General features: G+C 42.6%; 1 protein-coding gene across 1 annotated transcript in view; it reads right to left on the reverse strand.

The window, feature by feature from the left end:
* The window catches only part of LOC128746158 (frequenin-1-like), an 83,751-nt gene extending 67,470 nt beyond the window's left edge, over nt 1-16,281 (reverse strand). The window contains exons 1-2 of the mRNA XM_053843203.1: nt 16,085-16,281; nt 7,658-7,716 (exon numbers count right to left, since the gene is read on the reverse strand). Coding sequence (XP_053699178.1) covers nt 7,658-7,716; nt 16,085-16,281 — 256 coding nt within the window. The remainder of the gene's footprint in view (nt 1-7,657; nt 7,717-16,084) is intronic.
* Between the last annotated feature and the right edge of the window lie 3,370 nt (nt 16,282-19,651).

The raw sequence follows: 19,651 nt of genomic DNA on the forward strand, positions 1-19,651 counted from the left end.
GATGATGAAACAGCTATTAACATAAAACAACGCCGAATCGCGAGAGATGTTATTGTTGGCTTCGGACGTCACGTAATAGAAATTGGACCATTTTAGTACATGAATCGTTTCCACCTAGGACTTTCATATCCCAATCATAGTTTATAGTATTAGAAATGACTAAAACTGAAGCAATCAAATGCTTCTTATTTGTGATGTACATCAATAAGTTGGTGACTGCAGATACAAAGCAGTATTTAAATTCCATTAAGAAAATGATAAGAAAATCAAGCACAGATTGGAAAAGCAAAGCGAAGCTTTGGTCACGAACGTTGCGCTTTCGTAACTTTAGATTTTTATTCCACAGTCTTCGCAGCCAGCTGCTAGACTCTAACATACTTTCCCAAGCAAAATTCCAATATACGACGACTAGCTTGTTAGACCAGCTGGGACGTCAGGCACATAAATTTTAAAATAATAAACGAAACGTGGAAAGCGCTCTAGACGTACTCTGTAAAAATTTATTGGAAAGATTTTCGGTTATTTGTTGAGAAACAAAAACCAACAAGAAAACACACACACACATCCTAGTTAATGGAAACTGCCAACTTGCTCTAGCTATCAACCATGTACTGTGCCTGAACAGCTCAACTAACATACATCTGTGACCAGGAAGTAAATATGTGACGATATTGGCAAAGATACTGCGATTCGTTCTGAAATTAATCATAAGGTCACAAAGTCTGGCAATTCGCAATGAACAGCCTTGACGCATACATCATTGCCGCAGGAATTACCGTGATTGATTTATTTTCAGAACAATCATAGATGCATGAAGCTTAAAATCATCACATACATCACTGCCTGTCTGAGTGCAGACCGAAATTAATCCATCAAAGTTTTTATCGCATCGTCAATTCGACTGACCATGTTACGAATGATTGATTCATACATGGAATTAAATGGACAAAAAAGTTTTACGCTATATTTCGAAATGTTTTATTTAGAAGTTTCAACATAAGAGAAAATTTAGATTTTAGCTAGCGTCATGAATATATGAAACACATTGAACGCTAATAACTCTGCCATTTATAAATGGGTTTCGATGGTTTAGATACCGATAGATTCATAACAAATGTAGCAAATATGCGAGTTTAATTATAATTTTCGGGTTAGGTTCTGTTTTTTATCGACTGGATTTAATTGTTAGTATTCGGGAGGGTAGTCGTCGGAGAAATTTATCAAGACTGAAGTTTGATGTTTTACCGACGCTTCGACACTTTGTTGGTGTCTTTTTCAAGGGGTACTGTGGTAAAATACATTTAGAATGTTATTTTTAAGTTGCTTACATAAATTTCAATTTGCTTACACATCATTTAGTCTTTTGTTTTGTTCTTAGGATTGTACATATTACGGTCATGGAGGGTAGTAGTTGGTAAATTTTAGTAAAACATTTCCACAGCAACGTGAAGGATCCGGTATACAAATTAGATAAAACCAATGTCTTAGCTTAGCTTAGCTTAGACTGATTGCACATATCAATGCTTGCACTCAGTGATTGATCCGAATCAGTGAAATTGCATAATGAATCAAACGAATGGGGTTGGGAGTGACTGGTCATTCTCACTGTGCAAAATGCAGTGACTCGACATATGAAGGATCAATAACTGCGCCGCCAATAACGTCCTTGCAATCAGGTGGGATTGGGGAAGGAGTGTTAGTGTAATCTTTGTTGTTTTAGGGACCATGTTAATCTCTGCATCCCAGCAAAGATTACAGGAAGGAGTTGAATTTTGTTAGTAACGTAGGTTTCGTTGAATCGGGATTCACCTTGATAAGTGATGTGATCGTTTTTTTGTTAAGATTATGTATTTTTTATATTTATTCTAATAGCGTTGTTCTTATATTTGATATTCATAGAACCAGCTGTTTCGAAAAGACTGTTCAAGATATTTTTTAAGATAGTTTAAACCAACAGTCGAAATATTGTTGGACCATTGTACCGATACATATTGTCATTATTAGTAGCAAAACGAACACTAAACAGCCGGCTGTAGGGAGTTTTGCTATATTTTCATATCCACGATATAAAAAACCTGCAATAAGCTTTCGAAAGTACACCGAAACAAGGATCATGCTAACTGTTACCATATTGAGCATGAGCATGAACAACCACACACATCGTAGTTGCACCTCCGTGATTGATCTAGGCTAATGAAGTTGCACAGAGAACGACCTAGATAGCATTTTGGAATAGTTTGCCATCTTCAATGTACAACAATTCAATAGCTACTACTACACGCCTTTAAATAGATCAATAACGGCGCCGGTCACGTCCTTGTGGTTGTTAGGGAAGGGAAGGATTGTTAGTTCAACATTCGCTGTTATGAGGCCGAGTTTACCTCTGCACCTCCACTAATGTCACAGGAAGGACGATTGTGTTAGTGTGATAGGGTGTGATCAGATCTATATTCACTGTGGTGAATGATGCGATCAGGCGATCTATAAAAATAACATCAAACAGTCGTTTCCACGGCGGGCAATCAGATATATCGAAACACATGCCGATATCGAAATTACCTAATAAAATAATCCGCGTAACTAGAAGATGTACCATATTAAGATGAATTGCAATAGTAATCAATACGACTATATCAAATCTAACGCGCCATTATTCAGGGTATTCGGCCTTTTAATACGTATTCGTATTCGTTGTTTACGTAACGCAGTATGCTCTAGCGCGCGACAATTACAGAGAACGCGACGATTTAACATTGTACAAAATCACATACAAAACTCTCGCGTAAAAAACAACATTTACGGTCTAGTCGAGTTTGGTTTCGACTCTTTCCGGTGTTCGATAATAGATGGCGCAGAGTGTGATTATTGGTGATGGTCTTATTGAATGAAATTATCTACCGAAAAAGAAATGCTAACTTAAAAATACAACTTATCTTTTTAAACCGGCAATCCTCCTGCTACCACGAGAAAACCAGCTGTATGAATCACAACACTGCACGAATACGCAGTATGTATATAACTCGTAAATTTCAAATAGTAGGAGCAGCCAAGAAAAACACCGACCGTCAGCTGTTCTCTCAGACTATTTCCGCTTCATAGCATTACTTATTTGATTCCATTTTATCAGTTTTACGCACACAAGACAAAATTCTTTTTTGTAACCTTTATTTTTGCGATTGAGACATTATATTTTACTTATTTTCTTCTTTTCACTCGTTATCATAGTCACATATTGCTACCCACACAGTCGCATTTCCGTTTCCACTAGCATAAAATGTGAATTCATTATAATGTACACACAGCCGCCGGCAGATACGCGCGAATATTCATTGCACGCATACATGCACGATGATTCCTCTATTGAGCATTCGAAGATAAAAAACATCGCGTAACATTCGATAGTTCAAACCAAGGGGTTTCCAACAGCAATGATTACTAGGCACTTTCGAAAAAAGTTACTTTCGATTACTTTACTGATTACCTCTGATTACCAGTAATCAATCTCTTGTGATTACTATAAATTAATCATGATTACCAATGATTACTTAAGATTATCATTGATTACTATACTGATTACCATTGATTACCTAATTAATTCGTAAATGATTACAAAAGTAATCTCTGATTACTACGCACTTATACTTCTTACTGGAAACCCCTAGGTTCAAACTAGAAAACATCGTCAGCGACAGAAATTTTATCAGTCACAAAACCAACTACAGTGGACCCCCGTTCGTTTGAACGATTCCTCATGCAAACTAACGGGGTTACTTTTTAATTTGAACAACTGGTAACCCGAAATATGCTGAAACCTGTGTGAACTGGCCGCCCTGCTCTTTGTTATTGTTTTGGTGGATTGTTTTAGTTGGCAGTTGCAAGCGCGAATATTGCATTTTCCGATCGGATTTCTATCTTAATCGTTAGGAAAACGAAATGTGAAACCGATTAAACACGCTAGGTCAGTACAAACAAATCGTGTTTATGTGCATTGTCTTCATAAACAAATGATGTCATGTTGAGAATGACGTTTGAACCATTTTTAATTTGCACGTCGTGCAAACCAACGGGGTTCAAATTAAAAAGTGTTCAGATTAAAAATGGTCAAACGAACGGGGGTCCACGGTATAACACTACCAAATTTTAATAAATTTCGACGCAACTTTTGATTCACTTGCACTATTCGATATCAAACACTCGCGAAATTTATTTCTAATGCTCTACATTTAGAGAAAAAGCCGAAAATCACACGACCTGATATCGCCACGACACAGCAAGTAGCAAGGTTGCCAGAACTGAGAACTCCTCCGCTTCGAGAAATTAGATAAAACCAGTGTCGTTTACAAAATCCCCTGCAACAACTGTAATAGTTGCTACATTGGGATGACGAAAAACAAGCTAAAAACTAGAATTTCTGGCCATCAATCGAATGTAAACAAATTGGTAGCTACCAATTTACAAAACCACCACTAATGAGTCACACAAATACCAGTTCTGAATTCAGGTCACTAGGAGAAAAGACAGCCCTATTAGAACATTGCATCATACACAACCACAGATTTAATCTAAGCCAAATGTCCATAGTAGTCCACAGTTACCGATCACACACAGTACCATTTCTAGAAATCAATGAGATTTAAAAAGGTGTGGCAGATGAAGACATTTGATGGTATTAGTAGCGAAAAATCAGAAAACGACCTCAAACTACAAAAACAAACCGCGTCGGACAATGGGGTTTGTTTTTGAAGTTTTACGTCACGCTTCATCGTGATTGGTCGATTTACGATTCCACCCGCACCATGATGAAATTGCTTCATTGCACTAACACCACTTAACCAACATTGCGCAGGTGTAGAGGCGACGCACGACGGTAGACCGGAAGCGCGCAGTCCGATCGGCACGGGGTGATGGATTAACCTCGACAGCATGTCGCTGGAAGGAGAACTGTCGGCTTCATCCCTGATCCTGAATTCACCAACAGGGAATGCGGTGGGTTGCGCGGATAACCATCCCGATCCGGCGACGCTACCTGAGGTCAAGGGGTAACCTGAGACTTCCGGAGTGGAGGCCAAGCGTCTCTCCAACGCGAATCGGCGACGACAGTAGTGGTATCGTAGCAAGGGCTACTCAAAGGAGGAATCGGAGGAACTGTCCCGTTACCAAAAGGCAACGATCCGCTGATATGGCGTCGCCGAACATCAGCAAAAAAGGTCCCACTAAAAAGAGACCACGCAGTCGAGCCTGCGCGGGTCTTTCGGCACCAAAACCACCCTCGGGGTGCACTTACAGGGAAATGGTGGATGCTTTCAGCGTAGCCATAACTACGGCTGATTTGCCCGTTTCCCTGCTCACTACGTATCAGCTCCAGACTATCCGCGCCGTTCTTCTGGATCACATAGCTGACCAGGAGACTCCAGACATTAGACCAAAGTTCAGGAGCTGCCAGTTCAAGAACGGCTACTTGATACCGGCTTGCTCTGACCAGAACACGATCAAATGGCTGGAGCAAACGGCATCTACTCTCGTCCCGTGAGAAGGAGCACGACTACGGGCTTACGACACGAAGGATCGTGAGTCTTCGGCAGGGTACCTGGCAGGGACCTTCATAGGGTACTTCCAGGACAGAGTGTCGGCACCACGGATGAGAAAATCTTGAGATTCCTCCAGAATCAGAACGATGGCTTTTCAACGCAAGAATGGCAGATACGCCGTCGCATTGTGCATGGAAAGACCGTGGAACTGTTAATGGAGGTTGAACAAAAGTCGGCAAGTCAGATCGCTGAGCAGCGCTTTATGCTAAATTATATGTTTGGCAAAGCACGCATGCGACAGGTTGGCAGAGGTCTGAAGTCTCTGCTACAAAATCGAGGAAGGTACGAGTGGAACTCCTTTCTAGGAGTGCCCCACCACCACCACGACAATGCAATCCTGCAACGTTGAGGTTGGAAAGTGCGAAACTTCCCTCCGGAAGTGCCTCGCCGCCACCTAAACAATGCAATCCTGCGAAGACAAGGCGGGCGCTGCGAAAACCTCGCAAGAGGCGTACGCCCAGTCGATAGCAAACCTCCGAGGCTCAATCCGCCGTTAAGTGTGGGTCGGACATCTGTGGCCTGTCGCCTGCGACAACCGAAGCCTGCCAGTGTGGGCGACCCAGCCGCTCAACTCAGCGAACACGCTGCTGGTACCCGTTCGCCAAGGCTCGATCCAGTATTGGATCAAGCTGAAAACGGAAATCCTGCCTCAAAATGAGCAGCTTTCGCTGCATTCAGATGGACCTCCACCATGCCAAGAGCGCATCTAGAGGAGGTTCACCAATGGGCAGCTGAGTGCTGCTCTGATCCAGGAACCATGGATTAACGATACCACAATCCTCGGTCTATCCGGCGCTAATGGTAACTGAAGTTTTCGGAGCGTCTTAGTAGAATACGAAACCTGAAAATAAAAAATAAGAAAACTTATCCAATTTAATTCTACTATGTGTATTTTATTCACGACAGATACGTATTTCGCCTACGACTTGCAGGCTTCCTCAGTGTCTGTTTTCGAACTACGAAAACAGGTTCGGTGGCCAGGTTCGAAAACAGACACTGAGGAAGCCTGCAAGTCGTAGGCGAAATACGTATCTGTCGTGAATAAAATACACATAGTAGAATTAAATTGGATAAGTTTTCTTATTTTTTATTTTTAGGCTAATGGTAAGTTGATCTATTGCAATACACAGTCCAAGCCGAGGACTGCCATTCTGTTAATTAAGAAAATAACATTTTCTTGCGTACCCCCGTAAGTATAAGCAAGTCTGTAGCCTGTAGGATTAGTGAAATACTGGAGCAGACAGAGATGAACGAATGGCAGTGGGTACGGTCAAAGCAAAACCCAGCGGATCTCGCTACGAAATGGGATAATGGCCCATCCGTGAATGTCAAACATTGCTGGTACCAGGGACTATTCTTTTTTGAAACAGAAAATGCCATAACCAATCGTTGACGAAGAGTTACGTACATGCAGTGTTCACGTGAAAGCAACTGTGTCTATGGAATGGATCGTTTGCAAGCGTTTTTCTAGGTGGGAGCGCTCGCTCAGTTCTCCTGACTTTGTACATCGCTGTGTAGGGAATCTGAGACAGTCAATCTACGGCGAGGCATAGATTGGAGGTTATCTTAAGCAAGACGAGCTGCGGCAAGCTGAAGTAACGTTAATTTCGATGGCGCAACGACAGAGATTCCTAAAGGAAGTCGCTGTGCTGTCATACAACAGTGACTAACCATGAACCGGAGTGGACGCGTACTAACGCCAGTTCCTGAATGGTAATTCAGAGACTGTAGTAAACGAGATACGTCAGAGCGGTACCATGTGTGTTGACGAGCCCCTCGTCGTAGTGAAGATGTGAACAACATACCTTTCCATCGCGAGCGAGTACAATGGGTACTGAATGACAGTCGCACGAAAACAAGTGGAACAACGATAACGTTAGTCAACGAATATATACCTGCATCGGAAAAGTTTATCTAAAAGTGAAAATAGTCGTAAATAGTTGCAATCGGTAGTCGGACTAGAGTAAAGTCGCAATTGAATATTCTGTGCGTTCAAGGTACGTGGAATAGATTAAAATACTTACCGTTGCCCTCTAAGTAGCTCGTAACCTAAAAGTATTTATACTTACCTTTACCTGTATGTAGATTGCCCATGAAGTTGTCAAAGCGAGTAGAAACCTGTAAACCTCTAAACAAAGAGAACACTGAAAATGTAAGAAGCACTAACATACTTGCCTGTTGAACATATCGTAATAGTGATAACATTAAAATATATTCCAGCTTTGTAGCTGCTAAGTAAGCAACTGACAAAACAGTGTTTGATTATCCGCAACAATGTGCCTAACCTAGGAGCAGTCGTTCGAAAGATTGCGGATGGATGCACCGTATGCAAGCTGCATCAAGCGGCGCCCAGTGTGCCACGTAAGGTTTCACTTTCTCCAGCTTGCTTGGCTTCGTTCACTAGGCCATTCAACTATGTCGATTTCTTCGGACTATTAGTGGTGAATGTAAAACGCAGTAGCGCTAAAAGATTGGTAGCATTCTTCACCTGCCTTACCATGACAGCAATACACTGCGAAGTAGTATGCAGCTTATCTACCAAAGCCTGCATTAAGAGCCCGAGGAGCCGCGGCCGAGATCCATTCTGATAACGCGTTCAACTTCCACGGAACGTATTCCATGGAAGAGTATTAAAAAGGCACATTCTGCAGGGACTTGCTGCGACTGTTACCAGTGCGAATATTAAATATTCATTCCTCCATCGGCTCCACATATGGGTGACGCTAGGGAGCGCATAGTGGGCTGAGTGAAGCACACTAACAGTAGACTGGACGACAAGTTATTCACCACCTTGGTTATTGAAGCGAAGGCTATCGTGTCGAGCGGATTTCGGCAGCTTGCGGGAGTCAGAAGTGGTAAAGAGTTCGTGGGGTATGTTGCAATATCAACTGGATTACTTCTGGAGGCAATCGATCCGTCCACTCTGACGGAGAAAATGAAATGGTTCGGGGAACAGCGGATGATAACCACTGGGGAGGGGACCTAGTGCTAATCGTGGAGGACAACAAGCGAAACAGCTGTACTAGAGGACTAGAAAGATTTCACGCAAAAGTGCAAATAAATGTTTTAGTTTATCAGATAGTGGATTATTTCCATTCTGTTTTATTCCACCCCTTTCGGTGGGATTTGGGAGGCCGCAGTGAATATTCTCAAAATTTATCTCTACATTATCCTGAGGATATGTTTAGTAATATCCGAACAAACGCTGCCAATTTACAATCAAGTTGAAGTTTGTTTAAATTCGAACCCTTCTACACATGTCAGCAAAAATCCAGTCGATTTGGAGATTTATATAGTGGGTATTTTAAATCGATTTTAAAGTCCTCACACGAGAAGATACGTTTGAATTCTGTCATAGCGGCAAACAATATGTAAATAACCTTCAGAATCATATTCGGTGGACTAACGAAGAAGGAATCATAAGAATTAGCACGATGACCCCACTGCGAGAACACAATTTGCCGTCAGTGAATTCCCAAATTTAAAATTGTATGAACAGTTGAAACCGATAGTCATGACGAAGTGAAACCCATTTCGCTGACGCTGACTGAAGCCAGTTTGAAACTGAAGCGGTGCTGCTCCTGTAGAAACCGGAGTTTCACTACTTCATTGTTGAGTGACGCTATGCAATTGAAGGTGACGTTGTCGGGCCCTGGTTCAGAGGAACTTGGGAGCAGATGGTCCAATCTGTTAAAGTGGCAATCGGTACACCATGGAAACCAGACGATGAGACGCTTGAGTCGGTGCTCATCGTGGTGGAAATAATGATTAATACAAAACCATTGACCATTGATTCCCTTGGAATAGGCTAACCGTTAATCCTAAATTAATTTCTTTTTTGGGGATTTCCCCTGGAACCAAGCAGCTTCCGATCTAACGCCTATTTGGTTGACGTACTCTGGAAGCGATGGTAGAAGGAATATCTCCGGGCTAAAAAGAAAGCCAGCTGATGCTGACATCTGTGACGCAGCAACCAAGTTCAGGTTCATTAAAAAAGTGAACCCAGCTGTGTTCCATTCATAGGACTTTTTTTCAGAAAATGCCACAAAAACAGACACTCTTCAGACACTTTTCACTGGCTGCTGACGTGCCATTGGAGGACTCGCCAGACAAATATTTATTCTACCAACTGTAAAATGTAAATTTTTACATGCCTGCGATGGTGCTTTCAGTTTTTCCTTCATTTGCCGTCGCTCGGCCATAAACGAAAAACCGCACTACCAACCAACCCACGCAAGTGAAGAGATAGCAGCAGAGCTGCGGGAAACAAAGTAATAATTTTAATGATATTGGATTCGGTGCCCTATTTTAATATCCGCTCTTTTGTACGGTTGCTGCTGATGCTGCTGCTGATGCTGCTACTGCTGGTCGCAAACGAAGCGAGCCTATAATCCTTTTGATAAACCAGAGCCGGGAAAAAATCACGTTCTGGCCGATCCTGGCGGCCGACATTTCATCTAGGGCACCGTATGACTGACGGAAGGCACCACCGGCCTAGCTTGGGAATGCAGCTTAAAGTCTAAAATCAGTCTGGTTAATAACAACGGGAAGAGCAGCCAAGATTTCAATTAGATTGAAATAAATATTTAATTGATAACATGTTTTGCCTTAAAATTTTGTAGTGTATGTGAAAGGTAGGTGAATTTTTTGTGCAAACCAAAATTTCCCTGTAATGGAATTTTAAACGATTATAATAATTAAATTTTATTTTGTTTCTTTTAGTAATATCAAACGATAACACCAACAGTCGAATAAATGGGTGCCGGTCGGAAAACATAAAATATAAAGTCTGATTCGTGGTTGGTAATTGGGCTCATTCATTATGTACTTTCATTACACGAACAGTATCTGCCGTATGAAAGATTCCAGTGAGACCGATCCGTTTTTATAGCGCTATAGTTGCAACTTATTTTGAATACAACATGGATGCGGCCTTTATGACGAATAAAAATAATGGGTACAATTATTATTCAACAGAAGCTTGTTCAACGATGCCATATGGCATCACTTGACATATTTTGTGTTTCGCGGCATAAAATAAAAACAGTTTAATGTTTCCATCATTTGGCAACACTGTTCCAAATGCGAATGGAAAACGTTTGACAGAAAATGTCGCATCAAGTATTTGCATTTGAAAGTCGATAATTAAACTGAATTTACGGTTTAAGTTTAAAAAACTCAAAAAAGTTCCCTCCCACAGCATTTCTATCGAGTCCTGGCTTGCGCTCATATCACTACAAGCCGCACGACGTTCGGCTGTTCAATCGATTGTTGGCGAGTCCGCCAACCTGCCATCCTCGTGAAAACCTTCAAACACATGTTTAGCATGGCAAGCAGATTGGTATTATTATTTTTTCTTCTACTCTGACCAACCACCCACAGTCAACGAAATGCATTGGCTAGGTTTTGCATACAAACAAACAGCCGGCCCGCCGCTGCAGCCGAATCTGCTTTCGATTGCGGCAGGCTGCCGGGTTGGTGTTCGTTCATTGCACCACGAGGCTTATGACATTGCCAAACATTTCCATATAGAGCAAATATTTGACTGCACTCCACCTCGCTAAAGCATTGCATAACGAGCGTCTGTATGTTTATCGGAACGGGCACTTTTCTCCGGTGGGAAAACGGGTGATATCTACCCCGAACAGGAGCAAAAATGAAATTCATATCGAGTTTAGTTATTGAAAACAGGATAAGTTTATATCGTAGTTTAATCTTGATTTGGCCAAAACAATTTTAGTAGCTAGAACTAATAACAATGAATTGAAATGTTAATACCCAAATACCCAAAATGTTTGTTCAATCGTTTATTCAGAAAAAATTACATATTAAAACAAAAAACTATTTGTGAGATATACCTTTGATATAGCGTCCTGCTCGGGTATTCCAAAATGTGAAATGCATGCAGTAAATATGCGCAACATTGCCGCTTCGCTGTTTTTGGACGGCATTCGCTGCTGCTCAGCTGGTAGTCAGCGAAACAATCTATTCTAAATTCATATGCTACTATTGTCGGTAATTTCAAACGGTTTGCAGGAACCCGTAACGCTCGTACGTTTGTCAAACCAAATGTATGGAGCCAAACGTAATAGAAAGAAATGGGGTTGTTGTCCTTTCTATCGATGATAATATTTTTGTATTTGTTTATTTAATAAGTGGTGTAGGGAAAACCCCCAGCATGAAGCCATTCATGCAGGGCCGGCGCTAGCTAATTTGTCGCTCTACGCGAATTCTCAAAATGGCGCCCCTAGTACAAACGAAAAATATCCGGCGTTGCTATGTGCAGATATTTTACTATCTACACACTCGCAAACGCACAGTCTCGTAGCGTCTTTCTGCATAACCACTCACGAGGCAAACAACTCGGGAGCAGCCAGCTGCCCGTGTATCCATTTCGCATTACTTTTTGTTCTCTTCTTCATCTTACGCCCTCGATTTTACACGCGGGTGGGAGTCCTCGTGAGTGATCGGTATCAGTTGCTCAGGCTGCAATGACGTGCGAGAGCGACGACCGTGGCTGTTAGCAAAATGCACACTCGCAAAAGGCGTTGCAGTGCATGAATAAACAAGAGCGGGAGTCCGAAAGGAATGCTTATGGCGGCGTGTTCATGAGAACGAGTACGCGTGTAAGAAAATTTGCCCACACAAGTGCGGGCTGCGCAACACTGGTCACAGTTAACCGCCATTTCTTTCAAATAATTGTCGGTTTCTTCATACCCATTATTAGAATGATAAACCTTCAAAAAAACGAAAAAGTTCGGTTCATATTTCCTGTTACTTCAGAAATTTCGTCCTCATACCGTGCTACTTCATAGAAGATGAATCTGTTGATTGCGGATTCTGAAGAGATTTGAAAATCTCTCCTGAAAAATTTCAAAATAATTTAATATCATCAATGTCACTTTTCCACCACGTTTATCTGAGTGTTTAGATTGTTGTGATTTGTTGCGAATAGATTTTCATCAGGAGGAGGTGGAGCGCAAACGGAAAGCGAAGAATGGCATAGGCGTATGTACCATGCCCTGCCGGCACTACTTGGAATGATTCTCAAAGCACACAAAGCACATACGAAAACTAGATTGGTATTCGCCGATACGGGAGAACACCTAATAGGCAGCAGTGAGCAATTTGTCAGCATTTTGTCAGTAATTAGGTTGCCAGAAACACTATTATTGCACATCACATCCATAGCAAAATTCCTGCACTTCACCGTTTTGTCAAAACTCTGTGTGTTGTTGCTGGCGAATCATTCTTGTACGTCGGCTAGCACGTGCTCCACGTACTCACGTTTTCTTTGACCGTTCTCTGTTTAACGTCTAATAGCAGTGACCATGTGCTTTCGGGCCTACTTCTTCTCATTTGTCACTTTCTTGACTCTTGCATTCGGCATCAAACCAGCTGTTACGCAGTCTTCCACGTATCGTGCTTTCGTGCAGTTGTTTCAATGGTCCCATGGAGGTTCCTCCACAGCCCATTCATATCTTCGTCTCTTTCTTCCTGCTTTTCAGCGATTCATTGATCAAGGTTCCTGGCGTATTTCGCTGCCACGCCATCTACCGTCAACCGCTGGATATTGAATCGCAACGTCCTCTGTTCTAAGTGCGAGCCTTTGCAGTTTTCGAAAACCTTACGTGAAACTTACGCATGACGAGGTAGAGGTCAGAGTCCATATTTGGTTCCCGAGAAGACCGAATTTCAATGACATCCGAAAAATGTGGACCGTCAATCAAGACTTGATCGATATGAGACTTAGAGGCTCAGACCGTTATTATTGATCGACAGATGAAGACTATGTTGTCTTATCACTGACCAGAAGAATTCCGCCCTTCCGATTTGCGCATTTACATCTCCGATGATGACTTTCGCGGCATGTTTTAAGCGTTCTCTAAAGGTCCTTCCGAGCCTGTCGTAGAACTCATCGGTCTTTCTAATGTCACTGTAGTAGGTGTGGTACTTGAAGGGTCTACTGTACGAAACCACCTTTCTCCGGAATTTGACTACCGAATTTCTTGACCAGCGGTGTTCTTCATTCTTCGTCTGCGTAGCTCTTAGGCAAGCAAGCCGGTTCGTACTGGTCGGATATTCCAGGTAGCAAGTTTTCAATGGTTATCTATTAATCGTTTCCACCAAGTTCTTTGCCGTGCTTGTAGTAAATGGGAGTTTCGATATACCACCATACTGGATTCGCGATACCCGCATCTCGCTGATGAGTCTGCCATCTTAGGTATAGCTTACGTGATACAGCATTTTATATTCAGCCGCCTGCTCCGAGACAGACGCTGTATGAGCCGCCCCAATTAGCTGCTTCAGTATGTACATGAAGCATTTACAAGTATGGTCATCGATCGTGATCATTTGACTTGGATCTGCGAGGAGGCGCTATGTAGGGGCTTCAGAGAGCTATATTTAACGCTCCTTCTAGGTAACTCTTCGCATTTTATAACCATAATCGCTATCTTTACTAGTTAAAATTGTTACACGGAACCAGGCTTGTCCTGCACTCAGTGAACTTATTTTGCTTTTTTAACTGTAACACCTCAGCCAAGCCAAATTCGAAAATATTATATATGGGGCATTTATAGAGTAAACTATTATCCATAAGATTGTTGAAGGAAATGGTTCGGGGTAATCGCTTCTTCATTGGTTGACTCCTGCGGCATGTACGTCAACGGTCGAGAATTGATTGAGTAATTCTAGTTGAAACTGGGCCACTAATGACACGAGGTCTTCAAATATTGAAACTGTTGTACTTGATTGGTGGAAAATAGTTAAAAATGAGTAAGGTAGCCTGGGGTAATATGCACCGTTTAAGAAAATCGTGGTTTTTCCCTATTAAAGCTTAAAGCAAACATCAATCTTAAATACTGAGCATAATCTCATGAATATTAGTTAAAAGTTTCTGAAGCTCTCATGCTAAAAACCTTTGTAAAAAAGACGTGCAAAGTGATTTTTGATACTGAGGCAAAATTCTGAAAACGCAACTAGCCGGGGCAAAATGCACCCATGCATGTTCTGTATCAATTAATGGGAATATATTCAATGAATTCAATAATTGTAATACAATTCGTGCGTGCTAACTGACAATGTCGTTTCTAGTTTTTACCAAATGCTGTGATTACAGTTCCTAAGCGAGGGAAGGAAGATGATTTATTAGAGGTGTGTTTTCCTTGGAATTTCGTGTACCCGAGTAGCATATTTTTTGAAACACAGTATTTAACAGCCTCCAGTGCTGACTGCAGTTGTTTAACAGTACCTGACAACATATTAGACATTCTGACGTAACAGCGTGTCATTTTTATAAAAAAGCAAAGTAAATAAAGCATGTTTGCTGAGGGTGCATTTTGCCCCGAGTAACGGGGTGCATTTTGCCCTGAACTTACACAAAAAATGTTCCTGGTAAAAACGATAGTAATAAATATCAAAACTTCAGATGTTTTATCAGAATTATGTAGCTCAAACCACAATTAATCGAATTATAACATTTACCAGCGATTAATATGGTCGGAGCAGTTAAAAAGTATTAGTAAAGCAAAGAAAAAAGTTACAGGTTATTTATAGAAAACATATTTTTGTTATTATTTACGTTTCCTTATTAGATAGAACTGCCAAATTCACTTAGTAGCCAACGCAAACATCAATTTAACTGATAGAATTACTTTTTTTATTTTTAAATTGTGTTTTGGCTTAGAAACAAAGAGGGTGCATTTTGCCTCGACGGTGCTTATTACCCCAGGTACCCCTATTACCCTTTTAATACCTCGAAACAGTGGAACCCTCGTTCGCCAAAAGTTCTGATAGTTTAAAATCAATTAGAATTGTTAGCAAACCTGAGATCTATATCATAAAATTCCTAAATTTGCAATGAAACAACAAACAAATGGCAGGGCTTTTAAATGTAGTAATAATTTTTGCTAGCCATCTTGGATTTGGTAGCCATATTGAATTTTATAAAAAATCGCTGCTTATGCCATAAGTCCTCCAACCAATTTCCATTTTGGGGCCACCATTGGAAAGCTGAGAAAAAATGCTACAAGAAACATTGATAAAATTAGGTGTGCATTGGTATTAACTAAATGGCTGCCAATTTTTTTACTCTATTTGAAAGCCCTATCCTTCCTTCTCACAGAACCCTGTCGTTTGTAGTTTTTTTTTTAATTTTTATTTGATTATAGTCACTTTAACAGCTTGGACCATTCGTGACTTCTGCGGGGTTGCGATTTGAACTCGGGTCGGCGTGAATGCTAACCACTTCATTAGGATTGACCCCTCGTTTGTAATTTATTTCATAACAAATTTTGAAGACATCACAATGATCATATGAAAATTGCGCACCTAATTTTATGAATTGTGCTTGTAGTATTTTTCTCAGCTTTCTAATAGTGGTCTTGGCATAAACGGCGATTTGTTGATAAAATCCAATATGGCGACCAAATTCAAGATGGCCACCAAAATATTTCTACTCCAAATAGTTTCAATATTTTCAGACAACGTGTTACATCATTACAGCCTCCGTCTCCGCTAGGACCGTCAGCAACATTTCATCCGTGAGGGTTCGTCCGTTGTCCAACGCTTTCATGCTTTCCTTCACCAACCACACTATCCGCTCCCAAATTCCGCTCATGTGGCAGACGGATTGCAACACCGTCGATGCACTGTCGAGAGCTTCTGCACATTTGTAGTGGATTTTGTGCATCTCGTTGGTGATATCTCGGAATCACGTGGTATTGTCCGAAAAGATCCCTGTCGTTGCTCCATCCGCCTTGCAGAACGTTCGGATGGCCATCATGCAACATTGAATACTGATGATATGGACGTTCTCAGGATGCACTACGCGCATAGTTGGACAGGTGAAAACTGCGACCCATCTTTTAATCCTCTTCCGGCAAACGATCACTTCGATAGGATCCAAATAGTCTATGTCCACTGCACTAAATGGCCGAAGGTAGCGCGTCACTCATTGAAGCGGAAGCGGACTCATCCGCGGAGCAACTGGTAGACACCGATGCACTTTGCACCAAATGCACTGTCGCGTTACATGGGAAACTGCACTTCGGTTGTTCTGATTCCATAACCGCTGGCGAAAATCTTTTACCATGGTATCCCAATTGGCGTGACCGAAGTTCTCGTGCTAGAGTTGAATTACCTTTCCCGTCAGTCCATGGCTTCGGTGCAAAGTTCTTTGTCAATATACTCATCTTACCCGGAAAACCGTCGAAATACGTTTGTTTCTATAGAACGGTCCTGGCCTTCAGGAACTCTTCTTCTTCTTCTTCAGCAGCATAGAGACGGGGTGGCTCGTGCTGTTTCAAGCACTCGTCTCCATTCAACTCGGTCTTGGGCCACTCGTCGCCAATTTCCTAGTCGTCTCAGAAGTCGCAAATCGCTTTCGACTTGGTCGAGCCATCGTGCACGTTGGGCCCCCCTGTTCCTGGTGCCGGTGGGGTAGTTGAAGAGGACTATTTTCATCGCACTGTCGTCCGGCATTCTTACGACGTGTCGGGCCCACCGTAGCCTGCTAACTTTCGCTAGATGTACGATGGGAGTCTCCCCAAGCAGTGCCTGTAGCTCGTGATTCATACGCCTCCGCCACTCTCCGCTTTCAGTTTGTACTCCGCCAAATATCGTCCGCAGCACTTTCCGCTCAAACACGGCAAGGGCGCGTGTGTCCTCCGTAAGCAGCGTCACAGTTTCAAGTCCATAAAGAACTACCGGTCTAATAATGGTTTTGTACATTGTTAGCTTCGTGCGGCGGCGTATGCTTCCTGATCGTAGCGTTTTACGAAGGGCAAAGTAGGCCCGATTTCCCGCTTGGATGCGCTGCTGGATCTCCTTACTAGTGTTGTTGTTCGCGGTCACCAGCGATCTAAAATACACGAACTCCTCTACCACTTCTAGTTCGTCGCCGTCAACGGTTACTGTCCGTGGGAGACGCGCGTTTGTTTTCTTTGAGCCTCTTCCTTTCATGTATTTGGTCTTCGACGCATTTATTTTTAGCCCAATTCTCCTAGACTCCGCTTTCAGTCTGGCGTAGACTGCCTCCGCCTTCGCAAAGTTCCTGGCAATGATATCGAAGTCATCTGCAAAGCCTAGAAGTTGGCTACTCTTGGTAAAAATCGTGCCTCTCGTTTCGATGCCCGCTCGTCAGATCACCCTCTCAAGAGCGATGTTGAACAGCATGCAGGATAAACCGTCACCTTGTCTCAACCCTCGCCGCGTCTCGAAGGGACTCGAGAGTGTCCCAGAGAACGTACGTACGTAGAGCGTACGAAACACATCACTTGATCCAATGTAGCTCTGATCAGTCGCGTCAGTTTGTCCGGAAAACCGTATTCGTACTATCGGTGACAGCCTGCGTAATAGGATCTGGGAGAGTACCTTGTAGGCGGCGTTTACCTGCGTAATACCACGATAGTTGCAGCAGTCTAGCCGAACATCCTTTTTGTAGATGGGGCAAACCACTCCTTCCATCCATTCCTCTGGTAGCTTTTCCTCCTCCCGAATCCTCGAAATAACCCATTGTAGAGCCTTTGATAGCGTTTCTCCGCCATGCTTATAAAGCTCTGCCGGTATGCGGTCCTTTCCAGCGGCTTTATTGATCTTTAGCAACCCGATTTCTCGTTTGACTTCTTGGAGATCAGGTGCTAGGACATTACTATCTTCCATGGGCGCTCCTAGGTTAATTTCCGTTCCGCCTCCTTCTGCGACTTCGCTATTGAGGTGTTCATCGAAGAACTGCTACCCCCTTCAGGAACCCTGGCTAAAAGATTTTTGGACCGAAGAGTATTGAGCCTTTATCAGTAGTCATTGCTTTCCTGTCGCCTTCGTCGTGCTGACCGGCATACCATTCGTTTTGCGAATGCAGTTGCTTACGAAACGCATTGCATATGATGTTTTCCTCAACAACGTAATCCATCGAGAACATCTTTCGTCGTTGACCACTTCGTAAAACAGCACCACACTTGCTTCCTCGACAGTGTCACCGATCTGCGGTAGAAGACCAGAGGTCTTCGGACTGGTGCAGGAATGGCAGACCGATGAACCACTCACTGTCACTTTGCAGATTCGACTCCATTTGGTCAGGACGTCAGCTATGTTGAGTACCGCCGTTCGGTCGCCCGTGTCAGCTCCAAGATTTTTCCGATCCTAAACGCAACAAACTGCTTGAATTTGTGCTGATCAGAGCGGATGCAACTGCACACGGTTTTGGAGTCTGTGCAGAAAATACTCCGGTCGATTTTGAATGTGTGCATTGTCAGGATGATTTCGCACACTTAAAAAACTCAGCAAAATTTGCCGAGATTTGGATAGCCGAGCGTTCGGTAAAAATTTCAGTTTTGCAAATCGACGTTTACGGATCTTTACTAACGTTTGGCATCATAAAAAATTTTACCGAACGCTCGGCTGTCCAAATCTCGGCAAAATTTTGTTGACTTCGGCACTTTTTTTTCAGTGTGCGCTCAACCGCGTACCTTAGATTGCGGCCATCTGCTTCGACCGGGGATCCGACTGGCGTATCAGCGGGACTACTTTGACCAGACTGCATCGTATTACATCCTTCAACTACGATACGCAAGAACGCAACACATCTGAACGTATGTTCGCTGCCCAAGCAACAATGTGAGTTTTATTGTACTCTTATAGTGGTCTTCAAGACCAATTTTGGTCTTAAATACCATCATAAGAGTGCAATAAAACCCAAATTGTTACTTGGGTGACATCGGTACTTCAACGGTAAAGTTGAGGATGGATGCGGAAAGGGAGTTAACATAGGTATGCCCATGGAAGACAGTAATGTCCCTGCCCCTGATCTCCAGGAAGTCAAATGAGAATTTGGGTTGCTGAAGACCAAGAAAACGGTCGGTTAAGGACCGCCTACCGGCAGAGCTTTACAAACATGATCGAGAAATGTTGACAATGGCTCTACACCGGGTCACTTCCAAGATTTTGGAGGAGGAGACCGGAGGAATGGACGCAGAAAGCTGTTTATCTACAAAAAGGGTAACCAACTCGATTGCTGCAACTATCGGCGGGCGTATTAGGCGGGTTTCAAGGGGGCTTGCGCC

This window comes from Sabethes cyaneus, chromosome 1 (assembly GCF_943734655.1).
Source record: "Sabethes cyaneus chromosome 1, idSabCyanKW18_F2, whole genome shotgun sequence".
NCBI lineage: Eukaryota > Metazoa > Arthropoda > Insecta > Diptera > Culicidae > Sabethes > Sabethes cyaneus.